Here is an 18,448-nt window from a genome sequence, read left to right as displayed (position 1 = left end):
TAGAGTAGACAGGAGAAAAGAAAGAATGGAAAGAACAGAGTGTTAAAAACAGCATGTGGGGTGAAAAGTAACAGATCTTAGCAGACGAGTTAGCAGTGAGACACAAATGTTTGGGGCACCACAGTGTTGTAAAACTCACTACAGATCATCATGCAAATGTAATCTGTTGAATAGTTGCAACTTAGCAACATTATCATGATTTATTGGCTCCTCTGCTTCCAAAAGCTATAGAAAATTCTTTTGAATAGATTCAATTAGAGAATGAGGAAATCTTCACACATTAGCCAACGTGGAGGTCACACCTTTGCCTAAAAAAGACAGGAACATATAGACAGTATGTGGAGTGATGAGCTGGAGCACTAACCTGATTTGTTACACAGAACCATCTGGGAAGTCATCATTGCAAACTGGAAAATGTCTATAACAGGCAAATTTCACCCAACCAGATCAATGAACATAGTCAAACTGTAACTGAAGTCAATGATGAGTTTCTTCTCGCTTCCTCAACGGACGCTGAGTGGTCCACTACCACTGTACTGGCCACAAACACACAGATTGAAGCCTTGCCAGATGTATTCTCCAGTCCAGCTTACAGGTTACTGCAGCACTTCTTCTGCACCTTACTAAAAAGCTCTAAACCATGCGATCTAAGTTTTCAAATAGCATATACACTCAATGGCCACTTTATTGGGTACACATGTAAAATGAAATGCGGTCCAATAGCACAGCTTAGCCATAAATTCTACCTTTACTTAGATGATAATAAGTTTTTATTGACACAGTCAGAGCGTTTATATTTTAACTATATGGTTATTATTAAGGTTGCAGTGGTGGTGAACTGGGCTGCATTAAAATTCAGAGGTGTTTCTAGTGTTTTTCCAAACATGAGGGGGGAAGAATATTACAAACACATGTCAATACAATGCAGTCCAGTTCAACACCACTACAAACTATGTGCTCAGTAATAAACATTGAAAATTTGACAAAAAATTGCCATTACAAGCTAGGGCTGCACAATATTATTGAAATCTCAATATATATATATATATATATATATATATATATATATATATATATATATATATAGTATGTTTTGATAAAGGTAGACTCCGAGAAATAGTCATTGATCCTGATTTGAATATTTTTATCATTCACATAATCACATAATCGTGACTCTATCAAAATAATCGCATGATGTTTTTACTATATCGTGCAGCCCTATTATAAGCTTCGGAAAGTTACTTGATTGCATTGACTGTACTTGATTGCATTCGATTGTGTGGGTGTATCAAATAAAGTGGCCTAGGAGTGAATGTTTGGAATACTGTGATCCATTACTTATCTCTCTCTGATTTATACAATTTAAGGAATGATATGGCTCTTAAGTCAGTTTCCCTGTCTCTTTGCAAATTAACAATGCATCTTTGGAAAAATTCCTTGCTACAGTCTAGGAAAGTGAAAGATGCTCTGCCAGAACAATTTTTCTTGCTTTATAGAAGAATCTTATGTAAGGAAAGTTAATAACTCTTAGGCACTTAGTATCTTTGATTGAGATACTGAGAAATATTGTTTTCATTGCTGTGAAAATTCTGCAAGAAAGAAGTTACAATGACTCACTGTAATCGTATGATCATATTTGGCTTAGAATTTTGATTAAAGTCCAGTTTTTGAATGGACTCCAGTCCTGCATTGACATCACTGAGGCTCTGAAACCTCCCAGTCTTGCTTCCCGATAGTGTTCAACAGGGAAATGCTGCTTCATTTGGCCAGCGTGCAGATAGAAGGGCTCTGGAAAGGAATATAAAGTCAACATTGTGGGTTGAAAATGTTCCGTTGTGTGTCTGTACGCGCGCGTCTTAAGTTTGTCCAGACATTTTTCCCGTCGGGCCGGCCGCTCGCATGAAAACGTCCGATTCTCCAGGAGTGGAAAGTGTGTGTGTGTGTGTTGAGTTGCGAGTGTGTGCGTGGTTTAGTGTATCAGCGTGTTTCTGTCTGTGGATGTGCGCGTGACTGACGTAATGTTTGAGCTTACCCAGACAGAGGCAAACCAAACCATGACACACACACACATACAGGGGTGTGTGCATGCGTACGTGTATGTCCGTTTAAAATCATCGGATATGCCTGGCAGACTCATGCACGCTGGTGAGATGTATGTGTGTAATGTGTGTGTTTCTGGCAGAGCTGCAGTTTGTTTTCCGTATTTTGGGGGGAAAAGACAGCGAGGCAAGCATCAACAATCAGCATGTTGATTTATGCAGCTACTAGTTCCTTCCATTACGCCTACAACTACCACTGAAGCAGAGTTTGTTCTCCATTATTTTTGATGTATGAGAGTCTTAGCTGTGGAGAGCAAGGTCAAAATCAACAGTCCCGTGTTGATTTATGCAGCTCCCGGTTTCCTGCTACTATCGTACATCAAGGCGGGACATTAACACTGTCCATCGAGGCAAATGTGGATACTGTCTTGACTGTGGTTGGTCAGTTTGTCTCCTCTAACCAGCCACAGCAGCAGTTAACCGAATGGCAATTTCTCGCAGATACCTTGGCGGGCAGACTGAAAACCTTTCCAGTTCACAAACTTTTAATCTTTGATAAATCCTTTGGTCATTTGTTGGCTCTGTTGCCAAGCTTTGTGCAGTTTTGTGTAGTTGTGTTAGTAAATAAACTGAAAAATGACACAGCTATTTTAGAGATGCCCTTACTGTAATTTTCTCATTTTTAACATGAGAGCAACAATAGTTTTATTTTCTTGCATCTTCGGAGTTCTAGATGACAAATCATTGGGGCCAATATGAGCTGTTTTTTAAGTCCTTGATTTGATCACTACTTCCAGGGTCCCCTTTGGTCTTTCCCCATGACATCTACTATACTACTGACTCTTGAATAAAGGCAGCTTTCCAAAAAATAGTCTTAATAAAACATGAAACAGCTTAAAACTACTTGCTCCATTGTAACAACACTTGAATGCTGCGCTCTTCAGATTTGCTATCCAATAATTGTCCTAAACTCAAACTCCACAGGAAGAAGTGGACTGACCATTCCTTTGATTATTTAATAGGAGCTAAGAGGCCTTAAGAGGAACATCTCTATTACAGGGAAGTGGCAGTGTGTCAGTTACTTGCACGTGCATCTGTGTCAGAGCAAAACTTGAAAGCTCTGGGCGTTCCTTACAGTAATGAAAAGACAGACCACACCCTCAGCTTTAACCTCAACAGATCTGGTTGATCAAGATTACTGATTGATGTTAAATTGCTGGCGTGATCCTGTTATAACAATGTGCTTTTGTCTCTGATAAAGGAGTTTCTGCTTTGCTCTGTTGTTTGTCTCTGCTAATCCACAGGTAAACTCGGCCTACTTTTCAGAGCCTTTTTCAGAAGACACACCAGCAAACCAAATCTGTGCAGGCCATGTGAGTTTGATTGGAATACGTAGAAACTGACATAATTACAAATATAGTGCACAACACAAGCTGCAGGTTCATTGCACTCTTCATTAGATAACTGCTTTAGGGCTGCATCTAATGATTATTTGTATAATCGATTCACCTGCTGATTATTTTCTTGATTCATTGTTCGGTCCATGCAATGTCAGAAAACTGAAAACTTACAAGTGTCCAGAGCCGAGGTTGACGAAACAACCACCCAAAACCCCCAAATATTCCACTTCCTATCAAAGAAAAAGCAACGACTCCTCACAGTAGAGAGGCTGTAACAAAGGAATTGTTGTCCCTTTGGCTTGAAAAATCCACACGGTTGCAGATAAAATGATCTGATGATTAGCTAATCGATGAATTGACTAATTGTTTTGGCTCTACTTCTGTTTTAAATGTGAAATTTCATCATCAGTCAGAAATAATTTATTAGCAACGGTGAAATGTTGTAGGTCAGCAGTTAGTGTCAGCTGCTCCTCAACTGCTCATAGTGGGGTCTGTTTTCTGACATGTCCTCCGCTGGGAGATATCGTGTTAGTACTTTCTAGCCAAGGTCTAAAAACCATATCGTTTCTCTCTTTCTCTCTTCCATTCGTCCACGTCGTTTGTGGTTACTATGATGTCTGTAGGTGTAGCCTAGCTGTTGAAAGAAGATACATTGTGATAACGGGATTTAATATGATAGGTTTGATAAAGCTATACAAAACAATGCCTTCTTCCTTTTTTTAGATCATGATTTAAATTTCAAGCTCATTTTTGGAACATTTTAAAGGCTTCTGGTAATTTCATAGTGTGTTTAAAGGGAAAATGAAGAACAGATGTATCTGTTTTTTTTTTCCTGTTGTGTTTGCCTGCTCTTTTGCCTCTTATTCAGCTTTTGATGTTAAATCCATGTTGCAGTAGTGATGAGTCAACAGCTGAAAAGCCTGTCTGTGTATTCAGGGCAAAGTTGTGCTGTAAATTCAATTTGGCCCTCATTCAAAAATCAAAATTGTTTTAAGCATTCAAAACCTATATTACAACCAATCAAAAACTTTCAGACAATTAAGAAAATAAACAAAATAAATACATGCAAAAATACTTTTATTTCTAATTACCCTAGCTGGTTAATACTATAATTTTCATATGTAGTGTTTCAATAAAAAACAATGTGGTTTCCTGTCTCTCCAATGAGTAATAGATGGAATGTGGAAGTAAGCTCAGTCTACATGACTATCTAAAAACAAATCAATACACATTCAAAAAAGAAAGCCCTTACATGTACGTGTCTGTCTGTTGGCCGGTCTGTCTGTTTGTATCGATACAAGATAAAGATAAAGGACATGCAAAGATCAGCATTGTGTATTTGAAATCCAAACAACAAAACCGACTAAAATAATCCATTTCAGATGGAACAGTTGAGTCGAATATGAAACAATGTGCTCTCTGTGTTCTAATTGGTGGAACATGGAGCTTAACTCTGTCTACATAACATCTAAAAACGCAGTGAGACACATCAAAAAGGCCATCATCGTTTTCCCGAGGACAGAGGGGAAAAATCACTGAAAGACGAGGAAGAAACAAGCGTAATTAGTTTGACCACCATGTCATTTGAAACGGCATTAGCAATAACAAATCAGAAAACAATAAAAGATTAGAACAAAGATAAATTAAAGGGCCTGTGTTTCATGGTAAAAATGATTGAAAATGAGTTTGAGTGGAGTATGTGTGGTTGTCAATGTGCATGTATTCTTCCGTGTGTGTCTGTTTGTGGGGTATATTTTGGTGGCAGTGACGCTGCAGAGCTTAGCATGTGTATATGGGTACATATATATGTCTGTGTGCATGTGTGTGCACGCGTGCGTGAGCGAAGGAGAGTTAGTGAGTGGGTATTTGTGTGTAATCATGTACGTCAGGCCGTCATGAATGGTGCGTTTGAGACAGAGCGGAGTGTGGAGTTCCTCGGGCTGGACCAAATTGGAAACAGAAAAACAAACATTCCCTAGGAACCCCCGCTCTCCACCTCCCCCCCCCCCATCCCTCGTCTGCTGGCTAGTGGCGCAGTCCAACCTGTCTGGGACAATGTAACGGTCTATAGTCGGACCGGACCACACACGTTCGTGGAGGGGGTCAGAACGCAGGAGGAGGCAGTTGTGGTGGTGGAGTGGGGGGGGGGATCTCAGCCACAATGACAGTTGGAAAAACAGACAGAAGAAGCATATGAAAATGACAGAGAGCTCAGTGATAGATTGATGGGAAAGACAGAGTGATGGAGGGGAGAAAGGGAGGAAAAGTGAGACGGAGAGTTAAAAGTTGATGGACGTGAGATGTGGAAATGGGAGGTTTAAGAGTGAGAAAACGAGATAAGTCATGGCGTAGAAATAAAGAGAAAAATAAGAGGAAAAAGAGAAAAACAGAGGGGCAGGGAAAGACAGTGATTGAGTAAATGAGTAAGCAACAACTGAGTCAGAGTTCCACGGGGAAAATATTTAGAGTCACACTCACTCTTTAAGAAAAAGAAAACTTTTCTCTCCCTTTTCTTTTCCCGTTGTGAGTGCTACTAATGAGTAAGTTGCCCTCCAGTTATTCTTTTGCTTTCTTTCGTTCTTGAAGTAAACGTTCGTACTTTTCTTTCAGCTCTAATAGCTAATGCTATTATGTGGTCAATCATGTAATAACCGGAAGCGTGTGTGTTTGTGTGTGTGTGTGTGTGTGTGTGTGTGTGTGTGTGTGTGTGTGTGTGTGTGTGTGTGTGTTAAATGTAATTTCACAGTTTTACAGCCTGAAGAAAACATCACAATGTATGAGTATGATCTTTTATGTTTGCGTGTGTGTCTGTGTGTTTACATTTAGTCCGCATAGTGTGTAAAGCACCCATTTATATATATATATATATATATATATATATATATATTCAAAGCAGTGAAATATGTTCTCATTGAGGACACTTTAAGGTTACCTGGGGACATGCAGTATGATAAGTTTCATCTCAAACGTCTACCTGAAACATACATCACTTTTTTTCAAAAACATGTTTATATCCTCAATAACATTACTGTTTTAAGATGGGAGGGTCTTTTAAAATGACTCATAATTTCAGTAATGACTCATAATGTACTTTACTTTTCATGCCAGCAATCTTTTCTTTTTTCTTTTCAAGCAGCAGATATCCCTTTTCACATAATGACACACTCCAGCTCTCAAATGGCTGGTGTGTTAATTTTCTATCTTTAGTCCAAACAAAGTTAGAACTGCATGTGGATGTGGTCAGGACCACACTGAACCAGGTAAACCACTGAACAGGTATCCTGCGATATGAAAGCCCTTCCTTTTGCATCCATTCCAGCTCCTTCGCTGCCTCGCTTATTCACTTTGCGTATAAGCTCCAAGGGCACTAACTTTACTTAAAATTAATAGTTCTGTTGTGTCCGAAGAGAGGTGGTTTAATATGCACAGCAGATAAAACAGTGGCTTTATAAGCAGCCAACAAACAAGTTCCAAAATGTGTGAAGAATTCAGACTTGTCTCTTATCCACCATTGATACACGCACGCACACACACACACACACACACACACACACACACACACACACACACACACACACACACACACACACACACTTCTCAGACTGACCCAAGGAAACTGGCTTTGTATAAATACAGACTCAGATTTAGATTTGCGGTGAGAGGGAGAAAGAGGCAAGACGGATGGAAAGAAGAAGAAGGGGTGGCACAGAGAGAAAGAGAGAGAGGAGTGGTACAGACAGAGAGGGTGGGGTGATTTTTGTGGTTGGGGCAACAAAAGGGGGAACTGAAAACTGGAGAGTCTGACATTTAACACTAGAATTACCGAATAAAGAAAATACAATTGTCAGTGGTCACAGCCACTGGAAAGTTACTATGCGTCAATGAATTTATTTATTAATTCCTGGAAATTACTCATTAATGACTGCCTTGTTCTGATTCATAAAGTGATCAATATTGAAATGGAGTGAATAATAATTGTTGAAACACAGAGAAAAAGAGAGAAGGAAGTTGTATGCTGGTGCCAGTGATTTCCACCACAGGCTGTAATTGTTTTCTAATTTGAATTAATTCCGTATGGTATTATTAGTGGCTTTTTTGTCGCCAATTTATTGGCAGCACACTGTACTGTACACTTTTATTTAAAGTATTTTTAGCTGACTGAGTATGTTACCACCAGTGTGTTTGTTTTATAGATAGCTGTCATTAGACTGCACCAACTTGCGTAATGCCCCTCTCCCTTCCACACACATACAGGATAGTGTACAAGCTTGTTGTAAAGACGTTTTTGCTGTGAATTTAACTGTTTTGAGTGTGTCCTTCCTCATTACACGCTTTTTAAAAAGGCAGATGGCACACACATTTTCAATCACATTTTTTTTTTAATTGCACATTTGAAAGAAGAATACAAAGGATTCTTTTATATTTCATTATTTGAGAAAAGCTGGTTGATGCTTTCCCTTGTCACTGGCACACATATTTTGTGACATTTTACAATATCAGTGGCTTAGTTTAATTCCGGGGGCCTTAAAACAATCTTCACTTGTGAAAGGCGTTGTCAGCTGTCAACTATGGTGATAAAACAAAATTGGTACTATTACAGAGTTTGACTGGCTGGGGTCTCGGCACAGCACCAACTTTTTTTTGCTCACTGTGTACCTTTGATCAGCCAGTCAATTTGGATTTCTCCAGTCTGGACAAAATTGTTTCCCGTATATGTAAAATATGGACAAACTTTTGGGAGTCTGGCTCAAATAGGTTCCAGTAAATGTTGCAGAATGTGTGAGTTTCTAATGTTATTTGTCCTTCTGTCCTTTTTCCAGGTTGTTAAAGTGATGGTGGACTGTGACAACCGTGACTGAGGACCTAAACCAGAACCAAAAAAAAAAAAAAAAAAAAAAGACTGGACAGAAACAAGGGCAGCCTGCATAACACTTCTTACGCGGATCTACAACACACTTGATCAAACTCAAAGCCGTATTGCCCAGCTGTTAAGCATAAGGAGAGCAACAGCCCTGGACCAAAGGTAGCTGATGCTACGAGGAGTTTAAGAGCTTCTTAAACAAAAGGTTTTGCTCTGATGTTCACGGACCTGCATGGAGTTACGTGGACCTGATAAAGAAATGGTGGGATACTAGTTTGTGCCTGACACCTGGTTTCTGCTTCCCATTATTGTGTGGAGTACAGAGGGCCAGTAGCCGAACCGTTGGCTACTGCTGGACGGACCGTTGCAGCACTGGGTCGACTCGAGCCGCTTCAACAGAGCTGATGCCAAGGCCAGGAGTCAGCCATGATGTTTTTGTAACCTGATGAACAGCAGAGGTAGGATGCGTTCATTTTAATCCAGTCATTTGTTTTTTCACCATTAATCCCTCAGTAGTATGGTTAATAACTTTAATATCCTTATTAACTAGGATAATATAAACAAAATAATTTGACAAAAGGATATACTTAAAAAATATATGTATTATATGAGTTTAAATTACATGTCATGCTTCAGTAACATTTAGCAATTAGAGTTGGGATCATATCCCTTCTATTGCATTTTTAAAATGTTTGATTATTGATCATATATTGTATTGTGTGATTATTCTTATTTATTATTATGATCTGCTCAAATCGTGAGTAATTATTCTTAATTAATAGATCTATTTTCAGTCTTGTGTTTACCAAATTAGACCTGAATTAGTAATTTTTTATTATATACATAGTATATTATTACATATATTTTAATCAATTTCTATGTGTATCTGAGATAATTTGTATGTCTGTGCGTGCATTATTGTGTGTATGTGTATATGTTTTTTTTAAAATGCATTTTTCTTTAAATTTTAAAAAGAAATTAGTACAAAACTACATGCTTCATTTGAAAGAAAGTTTCAAGCTCGACCTGCTTTTGGTGGTTTAGTAGATTAACGTTAATGCCTTTTGCTAGATTAGGTGCAGGAGTTTACTGAGACTAAATGAGCGCTGATAAAATGGCGTTTATGCTTCTCTGAGAAGTCTCATGAAAAGCTACTTGCTAGCTTAGTCATCAGTGTTGGAGGAAGTGACTGTGTGTGTTGCCTCAGAATGCTACCCATATGTTGTGGTCTTAAGATTTAACTGCTTTACGTGTGAGGGTGGAAAGTGTTTGTATGATTATCCACATTCAGAAAGATTTTGAACGTTATAGAGTGATTGACGAGGGATTACCTGCTCCTCCATCGTGCTTACGTTGCACCCCGGTTCAGTAAACCTTAATAGGAACAGAGCTCATTAGTTCCTTACACTCAGTAAAGTTTAGTGGTAGTAGCGTGGCCAGTTGTTTGAAGGGTAAGATCATATGTACTTGGAGCAAAATATGTAAGTAATCGTTACCAGCCGCGTCTTGTAAACTGAACCTCTCTGACATAACTGTTGATTTTGCTTTGCAAATGCCGCAAACTTGACAGAAGTCAATCTGCTAGATTGGTGATGGTGATAGTGAGCCTGCAATTACAGGATGATGACGTACCAGACGTCTTTGTGCCTGTAAATGCAGAGCTTTATTTATATGAATGCAAATCAATTTTCTTAAAGATGTCTTACGTGTTAGAAATGAGCAGGCCAGTGTTTCTGTTTCTTCATGCATTTAAAAACCCACCTAGTTTATTGTACTACAGGAAATGCAAATACGTATAGTTGAGGTTATTATGTGTGTGCACAAAGCTGCAGTGGTTTGTGGTAAAGGATACATTATAATAATAGCTGTGTGAATATTCTTTAGTTTCTGTTGAAATACTGTACGTGTCGAACTCTTTGCGTATGTGTGTATATGTGTAAAGCAAACAAGATTTTGTGTGTAGTCCTTTTATTGAGTTATGCTGTATATGCAAACATCCTTTATTCTCGCCGTGTGTGTTTGCGAGTGTGAGAGACAGTGCATGAAATTGTATTAATAATGTAGCAGGTTGTTTGTTTGTTTGTGAAAATGTGATGTGTAGCATGATGTACTTTTACCACACTATTTTGCTGGATCAGGAATATTGTAAAACTGTGCATTTAGGGTGCACACACACACACACACACACAGTTTGTTGAGGACTGCTTCAATGTTTTTTCCTCAGTCATCAGACACACACACACACACACACACACACACACACACACAGGCACATATACAACTGCTATGTTATCCTCCTACACCTGTGTCACCACACACGCTGAAGCGCTCTGTCTGTTTCCTTTCTCTTTCCCACATACGCATGCTCTTTTTTTCTTGCTGTCTCAACAATTTTCATTATGAACTGTTTCATAGTGTAAAAAGAAAAAAACTGTCCACAGTGATGTGTCGGTATTATCCAAAATAACTGGGATATTGTTTCTGGAAAGAGCGCATTGAGTTTTTCAAATGTCCCTTTTCAGCGCTTTGAAACAAAATTCCATTCACTCTCATTATATTGGGCTGGTGGCTGATATCTTAGAGCAGAATTTCCCCAAATCTGCTCAAATAAAACTTAATCTATTTGTAAGGCTAAACACTACTATGATTTTGAGTGAACTGAGCCTTTAAGGGCAAAAGCAGGGAGGTTCATTGGCTCACTTTGTCTATTTGTGTGTGTTCGTGCTGTGTATTTTTTATGGATGTCTGTTATTTTAGTGTGTTTGTATAGATAAATGATTAGTGCACGCCAGAGTATATGGTACTGGGTACGTACGTATGAGGCCCACGCACATGAGTGTATGCGTGTTTGTATGTGTGTGTGTTTGTGCATGTTTTTCATTATGTGGTATGGTGGCTTTGCTCGGTGATGTTATTCAGCAGGGCGGATTGCTTTGAGCTGCTTGATGCTTTTAGCTGTGGTCTGTGTGTGTGTGTGTGTGTGTGTGTGTGTGTGTGTGTCCAACTGTGTCTACATATGTGTATGTTTGTATGCCTTCCACTGTGTACGTATATACACATGTGCATGCACGCCAATTGTATGTGTGTGCGTTTGTGTGTGTTGTGGTCTTACGTAGTCTTTGATGTGCTAGTACAAGTCAGATTTGGCCAATCTTTTCAGAGTTTTAGAAAACTGAGGAATGTTGAGTAGAGACAATTCAGTCAGGCCCACAAGCAAGTTTGACTGTTAACACACAAATACACTCATATACACACAAACACACACATTACTAAGATATCCAGGAGTTTATTTCTGTGATGTAGTGCCCCACCAATGAGTTTCGCTCCTCTGAGGCAGTGAATCCCCATGTGTTTTTTCTTCTCGTCTGTCAGTGGATCTCTGCTCTCTTCTTGTGCGTGTCATCCTCTCACTGTCTGACTCTGAGGGTTGCCCTGGCTCTTCCTCACACACGTAAATACCAAAAGTCACGTTAGAACCCGGTTCAGTAGAAAACGTGTGAACGTACATAGGTAAGCTACCTGTTGACCCATTTCCACAAAATGGGTCAACAGGTTGTTCATTGTGTGTCTGATGATCTCATCTTCTCGTAACTTTGCAGCAGGGTGTACCACTTTTAGTTCCCACACACAGACAGACACACACACACACACACACACACACACAGGTTTTTGTGTCAGTGTTTCCTTCTTTAAGTGTGTGTGTGTGTGTGTGTGTGTGTTTGGGACAGCAACAAATACCCATTCATCATTCTGTACAGAGGGCATTAAACCTCTGGCCCTCCTACACGCACACACATGCACACACTCAGCAGGTTTCTCTCCTTGTCCCCCAAATCCCAAACAACAATTAATTCTAATTAATTCCAATTAAGCTGTATTAATTATGCAGACAAAGATTAATAAAGGAGGTGTCACCAGCTGTCATGGCAATTAATGACTTAATTTGTTGGTTTGTTAATGATCGACTTGTTTAAAGGGCACAGAATCAATCAAAGATCAAAGTGACAGATGTGTGTGTGTGTGTGTGTGTCTTATTCTCTACATGGGCTTCTGTGTACAGTGTCTGTTTACGTTCTTTCATTACAGTTAATTGTAACTATTAGTAAATTGAGGCAGCAGACTTTATTGTGCAACCAATATTATCACATTTTTGTTTCCATTGTCTCTAATATATTGATTACATTTGGACTGATCACCAAGGTACATTATATTAGCAACCCGTCTACAGATCTGACATTTGGTTTTTACCACAAACGCAGTTGTAATGCTTTCAAAGGGAGTTATTGAACCACAACAACCATAACACAGTGCATTACCACTATATGGTGCATGGCACAGTGTGTCATATGTTTGTATCGGAGCATAGGAGGCCCAACAACAGCTTTATTTTAGCATGTCTAGTCTTCAGACTTATGCCAAATTAATGATGAATGACTTTACTTTGGTCCACGTTCCTGTGAATCTTGGGCGAAGTCCATGGGGCGATGGTGTTGTGCTGACTGCGCCGACACTCAGCACAGTCAATCCAGCTTTGCTTTTGATTAGCTCGGTGATTAATAATCAGTCAGTGTAACGTTGCAGTAGCTTGTTGCCATTTTTATCCTCCAGCTTATGGTGTGTCTTATAGGATAGATAAGTTAATTAAGTGCTTTGCTGGCATCATGAAATGTCAACAGTAAGGGTCTTTTCAGACGGGGAGCGACTCGCCGCCTGCGTACCCGCTCAGATCCGCGGGATCTCACTGCACTCATCAAGTGACTAGACAGACAAGCGATCCGCGGGCAAACACCGGGTGTACATGTGGAAACCATGGACACATCTGTGCACTATTGACAGTTGGTAGCAATCTTGTTTTTGATGCCAACCAGCCACCATCATTATTGATAGCTAAAGTTAGCTAAATTAGCATAGTCATAACTTTATAGCCTAGCCTAAATTAAAACTGAAGTTTCCTGATACTTGCAGTCTGTGCCAATGCTCTTCCATGCAAAGGCCCTCCCGTTAATGTCCTGATAACTGTTAAAAAACAGCTCAGGAAACTCACAAACAGCATAGATCACTCTCTCATCCATTGTAGTTGTCAGTGGTTGTCAGTAGTTACTGCGCGGCATGTAAGGAAAACATTTCAAGCAAATTCAATTCTGGCAGCATGAGGCCACGACCACGACAGTTTGACAGGATTGCGCCCAGCATATGAAATACACCATACAATTCATTTCCAGACCCATAGTGAATAGATACTTTGATTGTAGTACGTACATTTAATTTAATATTTAGCATTGGGAAGTTGCCTTGACACATGTTCAACTGTGGGAAACGATCAGATGTTAAGGTTGAGCGCTGCGTATCTTTCGTTGCTGCTATTACAGCAGCAGGAACGTCAAAGAATCGTGGGTTTTCACTTAAACGCCTCTGAAATTCTCTTCTCCCATCCACCTGTTAATGCACTTTGTCTATGGAGACAACTTTACACAGCCAAATGCGACTGGCATTTGTTGGCTTCTTTGCGTGTACATTTTCCACAGTTGGTTTCAAGGGTGCTTTTCAGTCCAGGTTTTCTGGGGAAAAATCCATTAATCAGATTAAGAACGGTAACTAGGCAAAGCAGAGGCAATGGACCCAACCTAGTTTTCATAGATTCTACCAATTTATCTTCCTCTCTGTCTGTTCCTGTGTTTGGGAGAGTAGAGTTGGGGTTGAAATCCATTAATCAGATTAGGTTAGCGACTGACCACATAGCTAGAGGGAGAACAGACCCCAACTAGTGGTTCAGAATTTCAGTGTTATTATACCACAGGATTACATTCCAAGCCTGTTCTGTGTGTGTGTGTGTGTGTGTGTGTGCTGTCATCTGTTGTATGTAAATCTATGGACCTGTCTAAGTCAAATGTGTATAAGTCTGTGTGTGTGTGTGTGTGTGTGTGTGTGTGTGTGTGTGTGTGTGGGGGGATCTATGTGTATATGAGACTTTTTAACAATTAAGTAATGCTGAAATTAAAAAAGCCTAGGTGTAGTACCATGCTAGCAGTCAAACACGCACACACACACACACACACACACACACACACGTAAATGAGTTTTTGTTAATTACTAACACACACGCTACTTAGTGCTTATCAAAAACTTTTCCCCATGGTCTGTATACATTTGTCTGTGTGCATGTTTGTGTGTGCTTCCCGAGCCATTAGATCTGTGTATGTGTCACTACATGCTCCCACAAGAACCCATGCAACACCCTTCACCTACAAAATGTACTCTTTAATGATGTTTGATTGTGTGTGAGGCTACCTGTTTGTGTTTGTGCGCATGCAGCTTGCGTGTGTGCCTTTGTCTGGGTGTGCGCAGATGTGGGTGTGTGTTTTTTTTGTTCGGTTTGGCTACAACACTGTGTTGTAGCCAAGTGAACAAGTGTTAACAAGCTCTGTGCAGACTGTATTTATTTAATCCATATGCTGGTGAACCATACAGCTGTGTGCTGCTCCTGGTATGTCTGGAAGGAAAAATCACTCTGCAGTTGCAGCCTTGTCTGAGGTACAGAAGTTACTGCCAAGTCAGCTCGAATGTGGCTTCTTATATTGACAAAAACGCAACCTTTTTTTTTTGCGAAAAGGAGCACTTTGCGGATACATGACAGTTTTCACCATGTTTTAGTCACAGGGACTACGTGCAGATGTTCTCTGTATCACTGTGGCAACTTTCACCATTCACTTATATCCTGACATCACAGGAAGAAATTGGCTGAGATCAGTCAACTTCCAGTTATACATGCACAGTGGTTTTATGGATCACATTTTATAACATGTTGTCAGAGTCTATGCAGATTTGTGTGAGCCACAGTCCACTGCTGAGGAAATGCAACAAAGACAGAGAGAAGCTCAGGCTGCTGCTGATAGTGCTGCTGCCAGTTCCGCAGCACCAGCTCTGCTACCCGAGACGATAAAGACAGAGCTGCTGGGAGCTGACAGGCTAGTGGCTAGCAGTGGTGCTGCAGCTAGCAGCCAGCGCAACCACCTAAAGCAGCCAGGCTGCCTGGCAGCAACAGAACAACTTGCCAGAACAATGAGAACAGAGTAGCTGGGGGCTGACAGATAGTTCCAACTGGTAGTTTTTTCAGGTCCAGGTGCCCATCAAAGCCAAATAAAAGCAAATCAGTCACCATGCTGCAGTGGGTTTCACAGTAGACTGCCGTGTTTGTTTGACTGTGTTGCCAATGCCAGTGCAAAGGGAGTACTGGTCTGTGGATCAATGTGGGCACAAAATTGTCATCAAAGATGAACAGGAAGAAACCAGCTTTGCCAAAAATAACATGAAAGATGTAGAATGAATATTTCTGTAAACAAACATTGATTTTATGTCCAGCAATACATTATTTGTTGATGTCATCGTTGCCAATTCTGGGATGTTCCTTTGCAATACGTAGGAATGATTTAAGCACCTGGGAGCAGAACTGGGTGGTGGAAAATGTGAGGTTATGCTTAGTACTTACTTTGTTTAAATATTAAAGCTTCTCAGAACAGAGTTGACTTGTCATATGTGATCCAGCATGTCTTGCCATTGAGAAAGATTTATCGTGTGCAGTAAGCCGCCTTAAGGATATTTTCTGTACTTAAATTCTTTCTTCATTCATTCCTTCTACACTTTGCTTTGTAACAGCAATAGCAGCTAGTGGTATTAGCTAGTGGTACATTCAATAATACAATAGATTCATATAGTAACAAAAAATTAGAATAATGGTTACAGTATTTAGAACCGTAGATTTCTTTAAATGGGAAACACTGCTGTTATATGTCGTCAAAGTAAGTTTTGCTCTCTGCTAGATGATTCAGTGTTGCTCTCTTTCTCTGTATCATGTCTTACAGAAGTCACTTATTTGGTCTTAAGGAATCATTGTGGAGTAAGTCCAACTGGAAAATTGTACGTTTTTGACTCCAGCTGCTTTGAGGCCCTCGGATACGTTAGACTGCAATAACAAACACTGTTGAATTTGACTCCTGAATCTTTTCAGAGCCAATTGTCATTAATGGAACGTGAAAGGTTCCATATTGTTAAGAATATTGGAGGGGTCTTTGACTACAAGATGGAAAAGAGGATGATTGGCAGAGGAATTGATTTAAATACCTTCACTGAAAAGGCTGTGTCTGAAAGATTAAATTAAAATGTTAAATTATTACCTTTAAAAGCGTTGGCACTGACTTGACTACAGAGAGATAGAAGACTGAATGTATCGCCATCAGATTAATGTTATGATGATCCCAAGGCAGACTTAATAAGGAGGTGGCTGCACTTTGTTTAGTTAAGATCTGCTTAAGTTTGGCATGTGATTCTGCTTCAGAAGTGCTGCCGAATAAGTCGTCATGTAATGAAATTTGACTTAACACTTTCTTGTCAGTCATTCAGTGTTATTTTATTCAGTCTAATGCAGGTTTTAAAATATGGAGGGGAAGATGGCAGTCTATGGTAGAAGGTGTGATGAGGGGTAGTTGCTCATTTTATTTTGGCACAAGAGTTTCAGTAAGTTTAACTTGTTAGCTAGACAGAAAGTTATATTACTATATATTCTTTCTCAGTCCATGTGAGCTACAGCAAAATGCTATATGCTGATTGTTTGTACTTTTTACACTTCCATGCCATTAGCCAGACTAGAGCCAATCACTGCAGATCCATGATTTAAGATACATTTTCCACCTACTGTAAGAGTTGTTTGATTAATTAGAAAAAAGATACATCTAATTTCATATGCTGTATTTCATCAGTCCAGAGCATTGACGACACAGCAATCAGGTGTTAATAGAAACGCCATTTAACTTATCCTCCATTGTTATTGTTGATAGCCCCAGTATTATTGATTTATTTTCAATTGTCTGATGCCAAATAAGTCAAATATTAACAGTTATATTAGCCAATATAACTGGGCGAGCTCCATTCTGTGGTCCTGAAGAGTTCCAGCTTTTCACAGACATCTGCCCCAGCTGCTTAACAGAGTAGATTTACTGCTGCCTCTGTTGGAATATTAAGTTGAATACCTACTTTTAGACTGGGGAAAATAACTAACCTCTCTAATGGATAAGTGCCCTAGAATGCTTAATGCTGAGCCTCTGCGTGTGTATGTGTGTGTTTGAACGTGTGTGAATGTGTGTGTGGTAATCTCCATGGCAGGTTCCTTGCCATTAGTGCACTACTGAACAAGGCAGCAATTCATTCAGCAGGTTTAACTGTCTGGTGTGTGTGTGTGTGTGTGTGTGTGTGTGTGTGTGTGTGTGTATGAGAAAGAGAGAGAGAGAGAGAGAGAGAGGGGGAGAGAAAATCTGTGTGTGTGTGTGTGTGTGTGTGTGTGTGTGGCAGGTTTTTAAGTGCAGAGTGTGTGTTGTTTTTAGAGAATTGTTTCCGTGCGCCTGTCTGCGCCATATGGCCCAATGTGGAAAAAGGCCCCTTTAGGGGTCTGTGTGTATGGGTAGATGTATGTGTGTGTGTGATAGAGAGAGAGAGAGAGAGAGAGAATATGTGTATTTGTGCGTATGAATGTGTGTGCAGCGGTCTGGTCTGCCCAGAGTGAAGCTGTAAAAACAAAAACGTCTTGAGAAAAGGAGAAAAAAGAGACTACATAGGAGTAGTGATGTCAAATACTACACCATTCTCTCTCTCTCTCTCTCGCTCACACACACACACCACACATACAAATATAAATACACAGTCACTGCATTTTTTACTTAATAATTTGTTTCTTTCTGGTTTTGATAATAGTGTTTTTTCTTTTTCCGCTCCTGTTTTGTAATTTTTTTTTCCCCTTGTGTGTCTTTAGTTGCATTAGGTCTAATTATCGAGTCTAATGTGGTGTTTTACTCCAGTGATCACTTTCTATTCTTACTTCAATAATTACTTTCTTTTCGGCAATTGTTTTCTTTGCCCTTCTCTTGTCATTTAAATCTCTTTCTCCTTTTTTTTTTTCAAATCTTTTTTTAATTTTTTTAATTGTTCTCAAATTGGTGAAAATAATCACTTTAATTTTTCCCCCAGTAATCACTTTCTCTCTTTCCTCCTCTTGTTTTTCATTTGTCTGTTTTGTTTTTCGCTTGTCGTTTATTTTGTCTAATTGGCGTAAACCTCAGGGCTGTGGTAATGACTTCTGAGGTTAACGAGCTTCTGCTAAC

The 18,448-nt window shown here is 39.6% G+C and overlaps 1 protein-coding gene across 5 annotated transcripts in view; it reads left to right on the top strand.

The window, feature by feature from the left end:
- trps1 (trichorhinophalangeal syndrome I) overlaps positions 1 to 18,448 on the top strand; it is a 118,399-nt gene that overhangs the window by 14,072 nt on the left and 85,879 nt on the right. For 3 of the 5 annotated variants that reach the window (XM_051389948.1, XM_051389952.1, XM_051389949.1), the window contains exon 2: positions 8,260 to 8,758. In XM_051389948.1, the coding sequence (XP_051245908.1) occupies positions 8,746 to 8,758 (13 nt within the window). In that variant the 5' untranslated portion in view covers positions 8,260 to 8,745. Of the gene's footprint in view, positions 1 to 3,259; positions 3,413 to 8,259; positions 8,759 to 18,448 lie in introns of those variants that run through there. The other 2 variants (XM_051389950.1, XM_051389951.1) reach the window with 2 other exon arrangements.

Source organism: Dicentrarchus labrax, unplaced genomic scaffold (assembly GCF_905237075.1).
Source record: "Dicentrarchus labrax unplaced genomic scaffold, dlabrax2021, whole genome shotgun sequence".
Taxonomy (NCBI): domain Eukaryota; kingdom Metazoa; phylum Chordata; class Actinopteri; family Moronidae; genus Dicentrarchus; species Dicentrarchus labrax.
Note: the sequence above shows the minus strand (reverse complement) of the source record. Positions and strands in the feature narration are given on the sequence as shown.